The 13,647-nt window shown below is 34.9% G+C and overlaps 2 protein-coding genes across 2 annotated transcripts in view; one reads left to right on the top strand and one right to left on the bottom strand.

Annotated features, from left to right (window-relative positions):
* The window catches only part of LOC101895885 (troponin I), a 281,696-nt gene that overhangs the window by 42,191 nt on the left and 225,858 nt on the right, over positions 1-13,647 (top strand). The gene's annotated exons all lie outside the window — the stretch shown is intronic.
* LOC101898302 (E3 ubiquitin-protein ligase highwire) overlaps positions 1-13,647 on the bottom strand; it is a 127,044-nt gene that overhangs the window by 16,191 nt on the left and 97,206 nt on the right. The window contains exon 19 of the mRNA XM_011292454.3: positions 102-215. Within this exon, the coding sequence (XP_011290756.1) occupies positions 102-215 (114 nt within the window). The remainder of the gene's footprint in view (positions 1-101; positions 216-13,647) is intronic.

Genomic DNA, 13,647 nt, shown 5'->3' with positions numbered 1-13,647 from the left:
CATGCCGTTAACAGGTGTAACGGAAGAGGGGGTATGGAGCGTTGGGTGTTACACCACAGGTGGTGAATTAAGTTGGAGAGCTGTATTGTCGCTCTACTTACTTGTTGGGGTCCAGACGCGGTTCTGGTTGCAACCATGCTGCCAGGCGTGCTCCAGACGATCCAGGAGCTCCACTAATGAAATCTTTCAAGAATTGCCGCTCATTCGATTGAGAACTGTAAAGAAGAACGTTAAACAAAACAAATCAATTAAAAAGTCATTTTAGGAAAGCAAGAAAAGAGAGGGAGAGAGAGTAGAGAACTCTAAAGACGTTTTGGGAGAATTTGGAAGATATTAAACCTAAACTTAAATTTCATTATTACAGAGCTGTAAACAATGTGTTTCCAAAATAAATTAACCAAAAATCCAAAAACAACAACAAGGGTATTAAATATTACCCATTTTTCATTTACCACCAGAAATGTTATCAGTTATTGAACCCCTTTTGCCTGCAATGCATGTTGCGGTCTATTTGTTTGGTTTGATGGCTTCCCTGCTGATCGTTGGCTGGCTGGCAGGTCGGCCTGCCTGCTGCTCTATGTGTAAAACACATGGCAAGGTTGGTATAATAGATAAATGGATTTGTGATTATTTTTCCCAATTGGCTACCTGATATTTTACTCTGTTTTTTTCTCGCTCTCTGTAGAGTCATGTTAAGTCCTGTTTGTTTTGTAATTTTGTGTTCCGTCACCGAGCGTCCAAGCGATGAATGAATGAATGATTTTTTTCTTATTGTCTAGGCCAGTAAGACAAACAAACGACCACTAAGTAAATCCACATGAGTGAATGTGTGACTTTGTAACAAATATGTATGTCTATATTTAGTGGAAATCAATAAATACCCTTGCAGCAGCAACAACAACAACGATAATGGTAATAACCTTATCTTACGATAATTCCATAGGGGCATTCATTGAAGCGAGTAATGCAAATACAGCAGTCATGCACGTTACAGCTCAGGACAAATTATGATAAGACTATCGTAGAAAAATAACAAATATTTAAAAAAAAATAACAGTAGGCTTAAATTTAAGTAAACAATATTTGCTCCATTGGAAATATATTTGAAATTGCCGCGCATTTTGAAATTGATTTCGGTTTTAAATGTCACATCATAAACCAAACGGGAAATTATGTTCATACCATCTGAATAAAAGGTTGAAATTCAGTCAATCTGAATAAAAGTTTATCATGGAAAACACTTTTCAGCCAAAGCGAATAGACATTTCTCAATGAGCTAAGCCACACTGAATGGAAATTTTCCTGTAGAAAACCCTATTCAGCCACGGTGAAAAGTGAAAGAAAATAAAACAAGTAAATTAGTATCGGTCGGCTTTGCAGACTGATGTATACACCCGGCCTTGAGTTATGATAATTGAAACCCTTTATTGGGGAAAATCCGAAGCAGTTGGCCAATATTAGGTCAATCTGACCTAAGTCTGATATAAATATTACAACGTGCCATATTTGGAATATATCCACTACTTCCTATACTTTATATGGGATATGTGCAAATTTTTTGGAAAATATGCGTGAGAAAATATATATAGCGGCCCGAAGTATTCCATTGTGGTGTCTATGGATATGTGCAAAATTTGAAGGAAATCAAACATTTATATCCAATTCTATGCCTATATCATAAATTTCGATAAATTACATATTTATTATCAGATTTCTGGTTAAGAGAAATATTTAGATATCGCAAATTGTAAAGAATCGCCGACTTGTTTCACAAGTTATGACACATATAACTATTGGAAATTGTGACCCTTTGTGGGTGAGGTATCAGAAAGGGTTGGCAGCAAAAATATTTGGATTTGTGAAATTTGAAGAGTTTTGAATATTTTTTCGCTTTTTTTGAGCGGTTTTTCAAAATATCCCCTATGTGGGGGAGCTACCAGAAGAAATGGTCCGATCTCTACCATCTTCATAACAGATCTTGTGTTGGTGGAAATATTGAGGTGTGGTAAGTCTTAATAGAATCGGATGTTAATTTCCTGTTTTATGAGCTTCATGAATGTTCAAAATGTTGCCCCTTTGTGGGGGAGGTACCAGAAAAAGTGGAACGAACTTGTGTAGAAATAATGGGATGTATGAAATATGAAGAGAACCGGATACTTATTTCAGATTTTATAATCGTTTTGGTTATTCAAATTTTCGATTTTTTGTGGAGGAGGTACCAGAAGGAACAGTCCGATTTCTACCATCTTTATAACACATCTTTTGTTGATAGAAACATTGAGATGTGCCAAGTCTGAATGGAATCGGACATTAATTTCCTGTTTTATGAGCTTCATGAAGGTTGAAAATTTTGACCCTTTTTTAGGGGGTACCAGAAGGAGAGGCCCGATATATCCCATCTTCACACCAGACCTTGGGTTAATAAAAAATATGGTAATGGGTGTAATTTGGAGACAATCGGACACTTACATTACATTTTATAAAAGTTATAATCACTCAAAATGTTGACCCTTTGTGGCGGAGGTACTTGATGGAGTGGACCGATATTGTCGATTTTTGCATCTTACCTAGGACTGATAAAAATATAAGGTATGCCAAGTTGAAGCAAAATCGGACTGTACTTTCTCTTTCTGTGCAGTAAATATTTTTTTGAAAATGTTAGCATTTTATGGGGGAGGTACCAGAAAGAGTGGACCGATATTGCCCATCTCCGAACTTGATCTAAATTTAATAGTAATATTAAGATGTACCAACTTTGGATCAAATACTCCCTTCGAGAGTTATCATGCGCACCAGACATCCAGACATACAGACGGACGGCGGACATCGCTAGATCGACTCCAAATGTCCTTAAACGGATTTGATCCAAAGAGACCTAGGGTCTAAAACCGTTATTTCGTTGAGGCACGTTTTGGCCGAATCAAAGAAGCTAAGTTCGTCCGGGCCGAACTTTTAATAGCCTCCACGAACTTAAAACATGAAATTTAAAACAATTCCGGTAAATAAATCATCAAAAATCAAATAAAGATATCGGGGGGATACCGCCATCGTAAACCTATTTACACAATTTTTCGTCAGATTGATAAGAGCTTACTAAGAACTGAACACATCGGATTCCAGTTAAATTCTTCGAAAAATGTGGCTAAAAACATCAAAATACCGAATATGGGAGGGTACTGTTGTATGGGGGCTATACGAAATCGTGGACCTATATAGACAATTATCTTCCAGGGGGTAAAGTACTCTGAAGGAACTCCTTGTGCAGATTTCAGACAATTCCATTGAAAATATGGCAACAATTACAAAAATACCGAATACCTGGGAGTACCGTTACATGGGGGATCCACGCAATTTTTTGTCAGATTGTTAAGAGTTTATTTAGAACTTAAAACTTCGGATTCCAGTCAAATCTATCAAAAAATGTTGCTAAAATCATAAAAATACAGAATATCGGGAGGTAACGTTGTATGGGGGCTATACGATATCGTGGACCGATATAGCCCATCTTCGAACTTGATCTGCCTGCAGACAAAAGGCTGATCTGTGCAATATTTTAGCTTCCTATCTTAATTCGTTTTGACTCTAGCATGATTACAACGGACGGACAGGGAATAAATGCAGGGTGAAATGAAAAAACTGCAACCAACTTCAGACTGCTGTAATTTTTAAGCCACTCGTCCGACAGCTGTCAAAATTATTCCAATGACGGCTCATTATATTGCTTACAAGTGTACAAAAGCATATTGGGTGAGAATTTTCCAGAAAAAAAGTTATTCGTGATGGAATTCAAGCGTGATAGTGTGATTTCTTTATAATTGGCTGGAAAACAACGAGTGGTTACCGTTAGAGCACTCCAGCATTTAAATGTCAATAAATCTTTTGTGTTTCGTACCATCGCTCGTAACCGTGATACTGATATTGGTAGCATAGCCCGATATCAAGGAAGTGGACGGAAGAAACCAGCAACATCAGCAGAAATGTTTCGAAAAGAAAAGAATCAATTTAATCAAACCCCGCGTCCCAGTGGCCGAAAATGGCTCGTGAGCTAACCATATCGTAATATTCCATTCGGCAAATATTGAAAAATGAGCTCGGGGTAAAGCAAATAAAATTCCAAAAAGTGCAAGAACTTTCGCCGCCACAGAAAGAAAATAGACTCAAAAGAACTAAAGAGTTGCTTCGCTTGGCCGTAAGTGGTAAACTGCCGAATTTGGTTTTCTCCGTCTCCGATGAGAAAACATTCGTTGTCCAGCAGTTTGCAAACAAACAAAATGATCGTGTTTACTTGCCAAAGAGGTCAACGGAAAATGTGCACCTTCGGTTGGCCATCAGAACTCAAGGGCCGGCCATGGCGATGGTGTGGTCCGCCATAACAGCCGATGGTTGTTCTCCGCTCGAATTTATCGACCGTGGCATCAGAATAAATGCTGAATATTATCGCGAAAATATTCTGGAGGGGGTATTAAAGCCTTGGACACTCAAACATTTTGGCCGCAGGCCTTGGACATTCCAACAGGACTCAGCACCATCGCACTCAGCACGCGCCACCCAAGAATGGTTACAAAATGAGGTTCCTCGCTTCATTTCCAGTGCACCAAAATGGCCACCAAAATCTCGGGATACCAATCCGTTGGACTATTGTGTCTGGAGTATTTTGGAAAGCAAGGTTGGCACCAAAAAAAAAAAAAATATCATAGTGTCGATCACCTCAAGCAAGCGCTTCGCCGGGAATGGGCCAAAATACCGCAGAGCAACATTCGGGCAGGGTGTGACGGTTTCATTGGCCGTTAGAAGGCCATAATTCGTGCCAAAGGTGACCAATTCAAAGAAATCTAAACTCATTCTAAAATTTGATGCTATTTCCGTAATTATACCCTACACCACATAGTGGTAAGGGTATTATGTCTTTGTGCATTTGTTTGTAACATGGAGAAGGAAACGAGATAGACCCATAGTTACTTTTGAGAACCTTCATAGAATCACTTTCTGAGTCGATTTATGCATGTCCGTCCGTCTGTCCGTCCGTCCGTCCGTCTGTCCATGTATTCTTGTGAACAAAATGCAGGTCGCATTTATTATCCGATTGAGATGAAATTTTTCAAACAATATTTTTTTGGCCCAAGGACGAACCCTATTGAAATTGGTGAGAATCGGATCAAATTTAGATATAGCTCCCATATATATCTTCTTCCGATTTCGGGTTAAATGTGCACCAAATATCCACTATCAGTCCAAATTACCTGAATTTTGGCACACCCAACCGAGTTCGGCCTAGAAGCAAGTATATCACATTTGGAGAAAATCGGTTCAGATATAGCTATAGCTCCCATATATATCTTTCATCCGATTTGATCTTTAAGTTCCTCACATTCCTACTATGCACTCCACAACCGTGATATTTGGTACCAGGTATTAGATGGAGCACAGAAATAGCTGTTTTAAATTTTATTGAAATCGGTTCAGATTTGGATATAGCTCCCATATATATCTTCATCCGATTTCGGGTTAATTGACCACCAAATGACCAATATCAGCCCAAATGGCCCGAATTTTGGCACATGTGACCGAGATTAGCCTTAAAGCAAATACAACAAATTTGGAGAAAATCGGTTGAGAAACAGCTATAGCTCCCATATATATCTTCATCCGATTTCGGGTTAAATGTGCACCAAATGTCCACTATCAGTCCAAATTACCTGAATTTTGGCACACCCAACCGAGTTCGGCCTAGAAGCAAGTATATCAAATTTGGAGAAAATCGGTTCAGATATAGCTATAGCTCCCATATATATCTTTCATCCGATTTGGTGTTTAAGCCTCTCACATTCGTAATATGCACTCCACAAGAATGATATTTGGTACCAGATATAAGATGCAGCCCAGAAATAGATGTTTGTAATTTTATCGAAATCGGTTCAGATTTGGATATAGCTCCCATATATATCTTCATCCGATTTCGGGTTAATTGTGCACCAAATGGCCGATATAAGTCCAAATGGACTGAATTTTAGTACATCGGACCAAATTCAGCCTAGAAGCAAGTATATCAAATTTAGTGAAAATCGGTTCAGATATAGATATAGCAACCATATATAAGTTTCATCCGATTTAGTGTTTTAGTCCCATACATTCGTAATATTCACTCCAGAACCGTGATATTTGGTACCAGGTATTAGATGGAACACAGGAATAGCTGTTTTAAATTTTATCGAAATCGGTTCAGATTTGGATATAGCTCCCATATATATCTTCATCCGATTTCGGGTTAAATGTGCACTAAATGGTCAATATCAGCCCAAATCACCAGTCTAGAAGAAGAAGAAGAATACGTAAAATTTGGAGAAACCCGGTTCAGAGATAGCTATAGTTCGTAAAATGCACGATAGAATTAGATAGATTTTGATTTTGTACCAAATATCTCATAGAGCTCTGAAATGCCCTGTATAAACCTTTTTACGAGAGCTCTACTAAATATGCATAGTGGTGTGGGGTATCATATAGTCGGCCCCGCCCGACTTTTGAGCTTTCCTTACTGTTTTTTTTTTCTTTCATTCAATAAAATTTAAAAAAAAAATATATAAAAATAATGGCGTTTGACTTTGTTGCAGTTTTTTTACCTACCCCTGTATGGCTGAGTAGAAATTTTATAAAAGTTTTCTCCATTTAGACGAGTTTTATAGAAGTTTTCAGATGGAAATCCTTATTCAGCCGGATTGGAAATTGGGTTTCATACACCTTTTTAAAGCCATGGCCAATCAAAATACAAAAAGAGAAAGAAACCGGTCGCAAAAAAAAACTAATTTTGGGTGAGATCATGGCATTTAAGAATTTGTTTTTTGCATAGAATGTATGTATGTCTGAATGTATGTATGTCATCCAACTGAGAAACAATTTTTTGTTTAAACTTCATTCACAACCGATTTGTATGCAACTCATGTTGAGGCATGTGAACTCAAATTAATCGAATTCTTTGAATAAAAAATGTTGCCTGAAACATTTAATATTTTAGAGATTAGAAAAATAATAACAACACTAGATGGGGTCGGTGTGATAATTTTGAAAATTATAATTTTTTTGCAGATTTGTAGACATTTCGAATGTAAGTTTGGAAATTTCAGGAATAAGCCTCGACATTTTTTTGATGATTTTTAAAATTTTGACAATTTTTTTTACAAAAATATTGAGTATTTTCTTTCCATACAAGTTTTTATTTTACAGTTTGCATTTACTTTCAATTTAAAAAAAAAATGTAATGTTCGTCATTGAAAATTCTGCTGTTGAACTGGTTGGGTTATTAAGTCACAACAATGGAGGAGGCACAGGCACAGGCCAAGTAGTTGCAGTCATGCTAATATATTCAAAATACAAAAAAACATTTTCCTCTCCAACAGAACATAGTAATTTACATGATAATTATAGCATTAATAACTTGACAAAAGTTGAAACACACACACACTCATATTCACACATAGACAGCCACAACAACAACAAAAAACTAATCAAACAAATGCATTTTCTAGCTGAAACCCCAGCAATGCTTGGGTGGGTGCCTGAAAGGGCGGGCAACTGGACTGATTGTTTTATAATGACCCCATCTAAAGCTGTTAGTGTTTCAAAACACACACAGCAACAACAACAAAACATTCCGAACAGAACTCAATCACAGTTTTGACTTGACTTCACTGGTAATCTCAGAATTCTGAAAACAAAACTATGACTGAATTAGATGCATTCACTCACTGCCGGCTCGAGTACAACAATAAAAACGAATTGTTTGAAATCAGAAGAAGAAAACAAAATCAAAAAAAAAAAACAGATTTGAAAATAAATGCGGATGCATTTTGATAAAGTTTTTTGATTTATGAAAAATATTTGTTAGCTGGAGCAATTGCTATTGGGCTGGTGGTGATGACTTAGTGATGTCAGAGGATTTGAATTCAAAAGCGTAATGGGGAAAATAAATGGAAAATCTAAAATAAATCTGAAATACTTGGGGGTTCAATTTTTGAGGGTTAACATATTTTAAAAGGAGAAGAGAAAGAAAATCAGTTTTCAATTTTGAACTATGAAAAATGTATGAACAATCAGGGGCTTTTAAAAATTTTAAAGGAAAATCAAGGATCAAAAAATCAAGTCAATTTTGAACAACCGCGGATTTAATATTTCAAAGACGGATTGCATAAGAAAAATAAAAATTAGAGACAATCTTGGGTTAAAAATCAGAATAGAATAAATTAAGGGCAAATATTGATTATATTTGCAATAAATGAGGATTTCATTGACCTCTAAAAAAATGAGGATAATCGTGAATTCTTAAGATAAAAATAAATCAGGACAATAGAGTATTTTTAAGAAAACAATTATGGACATTCGGTCATAAAATCCCGAATATACATTCGGGTCTCTTTAAATTACACACATCTCAATATTTTTATTAACCCATGGTCTGGTGTGAAGATGAGACATATCGGTCCACTACTTCTGGTATCTGCCCCACAAATGTCCAGCATTTTTAATATCCATGAAGCTCATAAAACGTGAAATTAAAATCCAATTCCATTCAGACATCTCACCATTTCCATCAGCACAAGATTTGTGCTAAATAAAAAATTGAGAAAATTTTTTTTTAAATTAATTAATCATGGATTTTAAAAATGTTAAGGATAATCATCGATTTTACTGAAATAAGGGTAATTGTGGATTTTTTAGACAATAAAATTCGGGCACACTTAACTGAGATTTTTTGAGAAAAAATAGGCATGAATTTCAAAAATCATATACAAAAAATAAATATAATTGATGATTTAAAAAATCAAGGTTAATCGAAGTTTTAGAAAAGTTAAAATCATGGACTTTCAGAAAAATATGGACAAACTTGCACTAAACAGCAAGAGCAAAGATATATATTTTAGAAAAAAGTATAACGGGGATTTAAATAAAATCAAGGAAAAATTGAAAATTTTAGAAAAATAAGGTAATCATGAATTTTGTGGTTTTTTAAAAAAAATCCTTGATTTAAAAAAAGTAAGGATCATCTCAACTTTATTTTTAGTTAAGGACAATTGTAGGCTTTTTTTAAACCAAGGAAAGTCGTGAAAGAATTTTTAGAAGAAAAGTATTAAACATTGCTGAATTTAAAAAAAAAAAAACAGGATAATTGTGAATTTAAGAAAAAAAAAAAACAAAACAAAAACAAAAAATAAATATAATTGTTGATTTAAAAAATCAAGAATAATCGAAGTTTTAGAAAAGTTAAAATCCTTGATTTAAAAAAAAGGAAGGATCATATCAACTTTATTTTTAGTTAAGGACAATTGTAGGCTTTTTTTAAACCAAGGAAAGTCGTTAAAGAATTTTTAGAAGAAAAAAAATATTAAACATTGGAGAGTTTAAAAAATATCAGGACAATCGTGGATTTAAGAAAAACAAAAAAAAAAAATCCTGAATAAAGTCATAAAAATTAAAGACATTAGTGGATTTAAAAAAAATCGAGAACTATTGTGGGTTCTAAAATAAAATTCAAGGATTATCGTGGATTTATTAAAGAATAATTTTAAAGGCCAATCATAAATTAAAAACAAAAAAATTGCATCAATCGGTTTTGCCGTCAGACTTATGATTATTCAAACTGTAGACCCTTAATGGGGGAGGTTTCGAAACAGTTGGCCAAAATATAGACCAATTCATATTTGACGTAAGACTGATACAAATATTACAATGTGCCAGATTTGGACTATATCGACATGCATATGAGATATGTGTAAATTTTTGGAAAATGTGGAAATATGCGTGAGGCAACAGGTTTAGCGAACCGAAGTATTCCATTTTCGTACTTCATCTAATACAGATCAAAATATTGGTACGGGCAAAATTACCAAAAAATCTAACATTTATAATCAATTTTAGGCGAAATCATAAATTCCGATCAATTCCATATTCATCTCAGGTTTCTGGCACAGAGAGATATATTTAGATATAGCAAGTTTAAAAGAATCGCCGGCTTGTTTTGCAAGTTATGGCAAATAAAAGTATTGAAAAAATTATCCTTTGTGGATAAGTTTCCAGGAGGGGTTCACAGATATATATATATATATATATATATATATATATATATATATATATATATATATATATATATATATATATATATATATATATATATATATATATATATATATATATATATATATATATAATATATATATATATATATATATATATATATATATATATATATATATATATATATATATATATATATATATATCATCTTCACAACAGATCTTGTGTTAGCAAAAATGTTTATTTCGACTTTTTTGAGCGTTTTGTTTTTCAAAATCTTGAAGCCCATGTGAGGGAGGTACCAAAAGAAATCAGCCGACCTCTACCAACTTTATTACAAATCTTGTGTTGATGGAAATATTGAGATGTGCCAAGTCTGAATGGAATTGGGTGTTAATTTGGCGCCTTATGAACTTCATGGATATTAAAAACGTTGGACCTTTGTGGGCCAGGTACCAGAAGTAGTGCACCGATATGTCTCATCTTCACACCAGACCTTGGGTGAATAAAAATATTGTGATGTGTGTAGTTTAAAAAGAACCGGATGCATATTCTGGATTTTATGATCGATTTGGTTATTCAAAACTCTTTGTGGGGGTGGTACCAAAAGGAAAAGGCCGATCTATACCATTTTTATAACAGATCTTGTGTTGGTAAAAATATTGAAATGTGCCAAGTCTAAATGGAATTGGATATGAATTTCGCGTTTTATGAGTTTCAAAATTTTGACCCTTTGTGGGGGAGGTACCAGAAGGTGTGCGCCGATGTAACCCATCTTCACAGCAGATCTTTTGTTAATAAAAATCATGAGATGCGTGGATTTTGAAGACAACCGGACTCTAATTCCACATTTTATTAGAGTTATAATTATTCAAAATTTTGACGCATTGTGGGGGAGGTACTTGATGGAGCGAACCGATATTGTCCATTTTCATACCTGATGTAGCACTAATGCAAATACTAGGATTTGCAAAGTTGGAGCAAAATCAGATGATTCTTTCTCTTTCTGTGCAGTAAAATATTTTTTGAAAATATGACGTTTAGTGGGTGAGGTACCAAAAGGAGTGGATCGATGTATCCCATCTTCACACCACATATTGTATTAATAAAAATATTGAGATGTGTGTAATTTGAAGACAATCGGACTCTTATATCACATTTCATAAGAGTTATAACTATTCAAAATGTTTATCCTTTGTGGGTACTTAATGGAGTGGGCCGATCTTGTCCATTTTCGCACCTGTCCTAGCACTGATGCAATAATTAGGATTTGCAAAGTTGAAGTAAAGTCGGGTGATCTTTTCTCTTTCTGTGTAGTCAAATATTTCTATAAATTTCGACCTTTTGTGGGGAGGTATCAGAAGAAGTGGACCGATATTGTTCTTTTCCGAACTCGATATAAGTTTGATAATATTATTATGATGTACCAAATTTGGACAAAATCGGATCTCCCTTCGAGAGTTATCGACCGCACCAGCCAGACATTAAAAAAAAAATCCGCCAAAAAATACCTCTCAAATAAAACCTTTTATTAACGATTCCGAACTTTGAATATGAAATTCGAAAAAAATTTCGGTGAATAATGTAGCTAATATCATCAAAATACCGAATAAATAAAGGTACCGTTGTATGTCTGTCATAGGTTGTAGTACCCATTACGAACTTCAAATACGAATTTTTACGCAACTCCGGTGAATAAAGTCGCGAAAATCCTGGTAATACCGAATATCTCGGGGTAGCGTTATATGGGTGCAATACTAAAATATAGACCTATATAAACAATTCTCTTCCAGGGGGTAAAATACTCAAAGGGAACTCCTTGTGTGGATTTTCAGACTATTCTATTGAAAAAAAGTGGCTAAAATCATCAAAATGCTAAATATCGGAGGGCATAATTGTATGGGGGCTATACCATGTCGCGGACCTTTATAGAAAATACAGGTATATAGAACTCACAGAGAACTCCCTGTGTAGAATTTCAGGCTTCCATTTAAAAATGAGACTAAAATCATCAAAAGGCCAAATATCCGGGGGCAAAATTGCATGGGGGCTATACGATGTTATGGACCTATATAGAAAATTATATTTCCTTGTGTATAATTTCAGACAATTCCATCTTAATCGGGAGGTACAATTATATGGGGGATATACGATATCGTGGACCTATATAGACAATTCTCTTCTAGGGAGTAAGGTAGTCACGAAGAACTCCTTGTGTAGAATTTCAGACAATTCTATTGAAAAAAGGGCCTAAAATCATCAAAATACCGATTATCGTGGGGTCCCGTTATATGGGGGCCATTCGATATTGTTTGCCGATATAGCCCATCTTCGAATTTGACTTGCCTGCACATAAAAGAGAAATCTGTGCAAAATTGTAGCTTCCTACCTTAATTCGTTTTGACTTTAACGTGACCGTCTTAGAATTTTACGCTGATCAAGAATATATATACCTTGTTGGGCCTAAAATTATTATTTCGATGAGTTACAAACGGAATGACGAACTTAATATACCTCCGTACTATGTATGGTGGAGGGTATACAATTTTATATGTAAGAAGAATATTTACAGAGCTAAAGTAAAAGTTGATAGTATTCAGGTTTTTGACTTATGCCATGACTTGGGACAACTGTTCAGTGTTGAAAAAAATATGACCGGGTTTCTTTGGTTCTCCGAGAGAAGATTTCTGGAATTTATTTTATGTTTTCTCCTTCATAGTAGGAACGCGCTCCATTGTTTAGTCACTTATCCTATTAGAATCTCTTGAGAAATAAAAAATATTTTCTCATCAAGACAAATTGCCAGAGATATTGACCTCTCTTTCCCCATCCCACTCCTACCCCCATGCCAACGATTAAAGACTTTATTTAATTAAAATCTCACAGATCTGAGTGACATAAAACCAAATACGTCATCATTAATGAAAATGGTGTGTATCGCAGCAATTAAAGAACAATTAAAAATAATGAATTGCAGGAATAACTTCTTCGGAGAGAATAGTTTACCCACTAACTTAGTTATGTGTAAGTATGTGTGTGAGTGTGTGAGTAAGTCTCAAATAATTGCAGGAAGCATATAATGTAGTTAACTATATAATAACAAAATCGTTAAGTAATCTTAAAATTATGGAAAATTGAATTTGTTTTTGCCATAAAATATTTATGGATTAAAATAGGAATTCTTGGAATTGCATGGTTGGGGGGAGGTAGCTACCAAGTGATAATGAAGAAAACAAACAATCATTCCTCACAAACTTCGAACGCCAACTTGTGGTGCGTATTGTGTTGATTAAAAATACAAATCATTATTAACATTGTCGCAAAAGTTACGAATCAATGCTCATCACATCGATGACAACAACAACAATTCCACGAACAGGTTATCTTTTTGTGGGCTCAGTTGGCTGTTGGTGGGATGGGAACAAATAGAACATTTACTTTACATCCGGAATAGCTGGCTGGCTCGCTGACTGTCTGTGATATCACAATAATCAATAATTCAATACTCCACGCACACACACACACACACACCCATACACCATTGTAATTTCCCCCAGACAATGAAAACGTAAATGGGGAGAATAG

The sequence above is a fragment of the Musca domestica genome, unplaced genomic scaffold (genome assembly GCF_030504385.1).
Source record: "Musca domestica strain aabys unplaced genomic scaffold, Musca_domestica.polishedcontigs.V.1.1 2, whole genome shotgun sequence".
NCBI classification, from domain to species: Eukaryota; Metazoa; Arthropoda; class Insecta; order Diptera; family Muscidae; genus Musca; species Musca domestica.
This window is presented reverse-complemented; position numbering and strand designations above follow the sequence as displayed.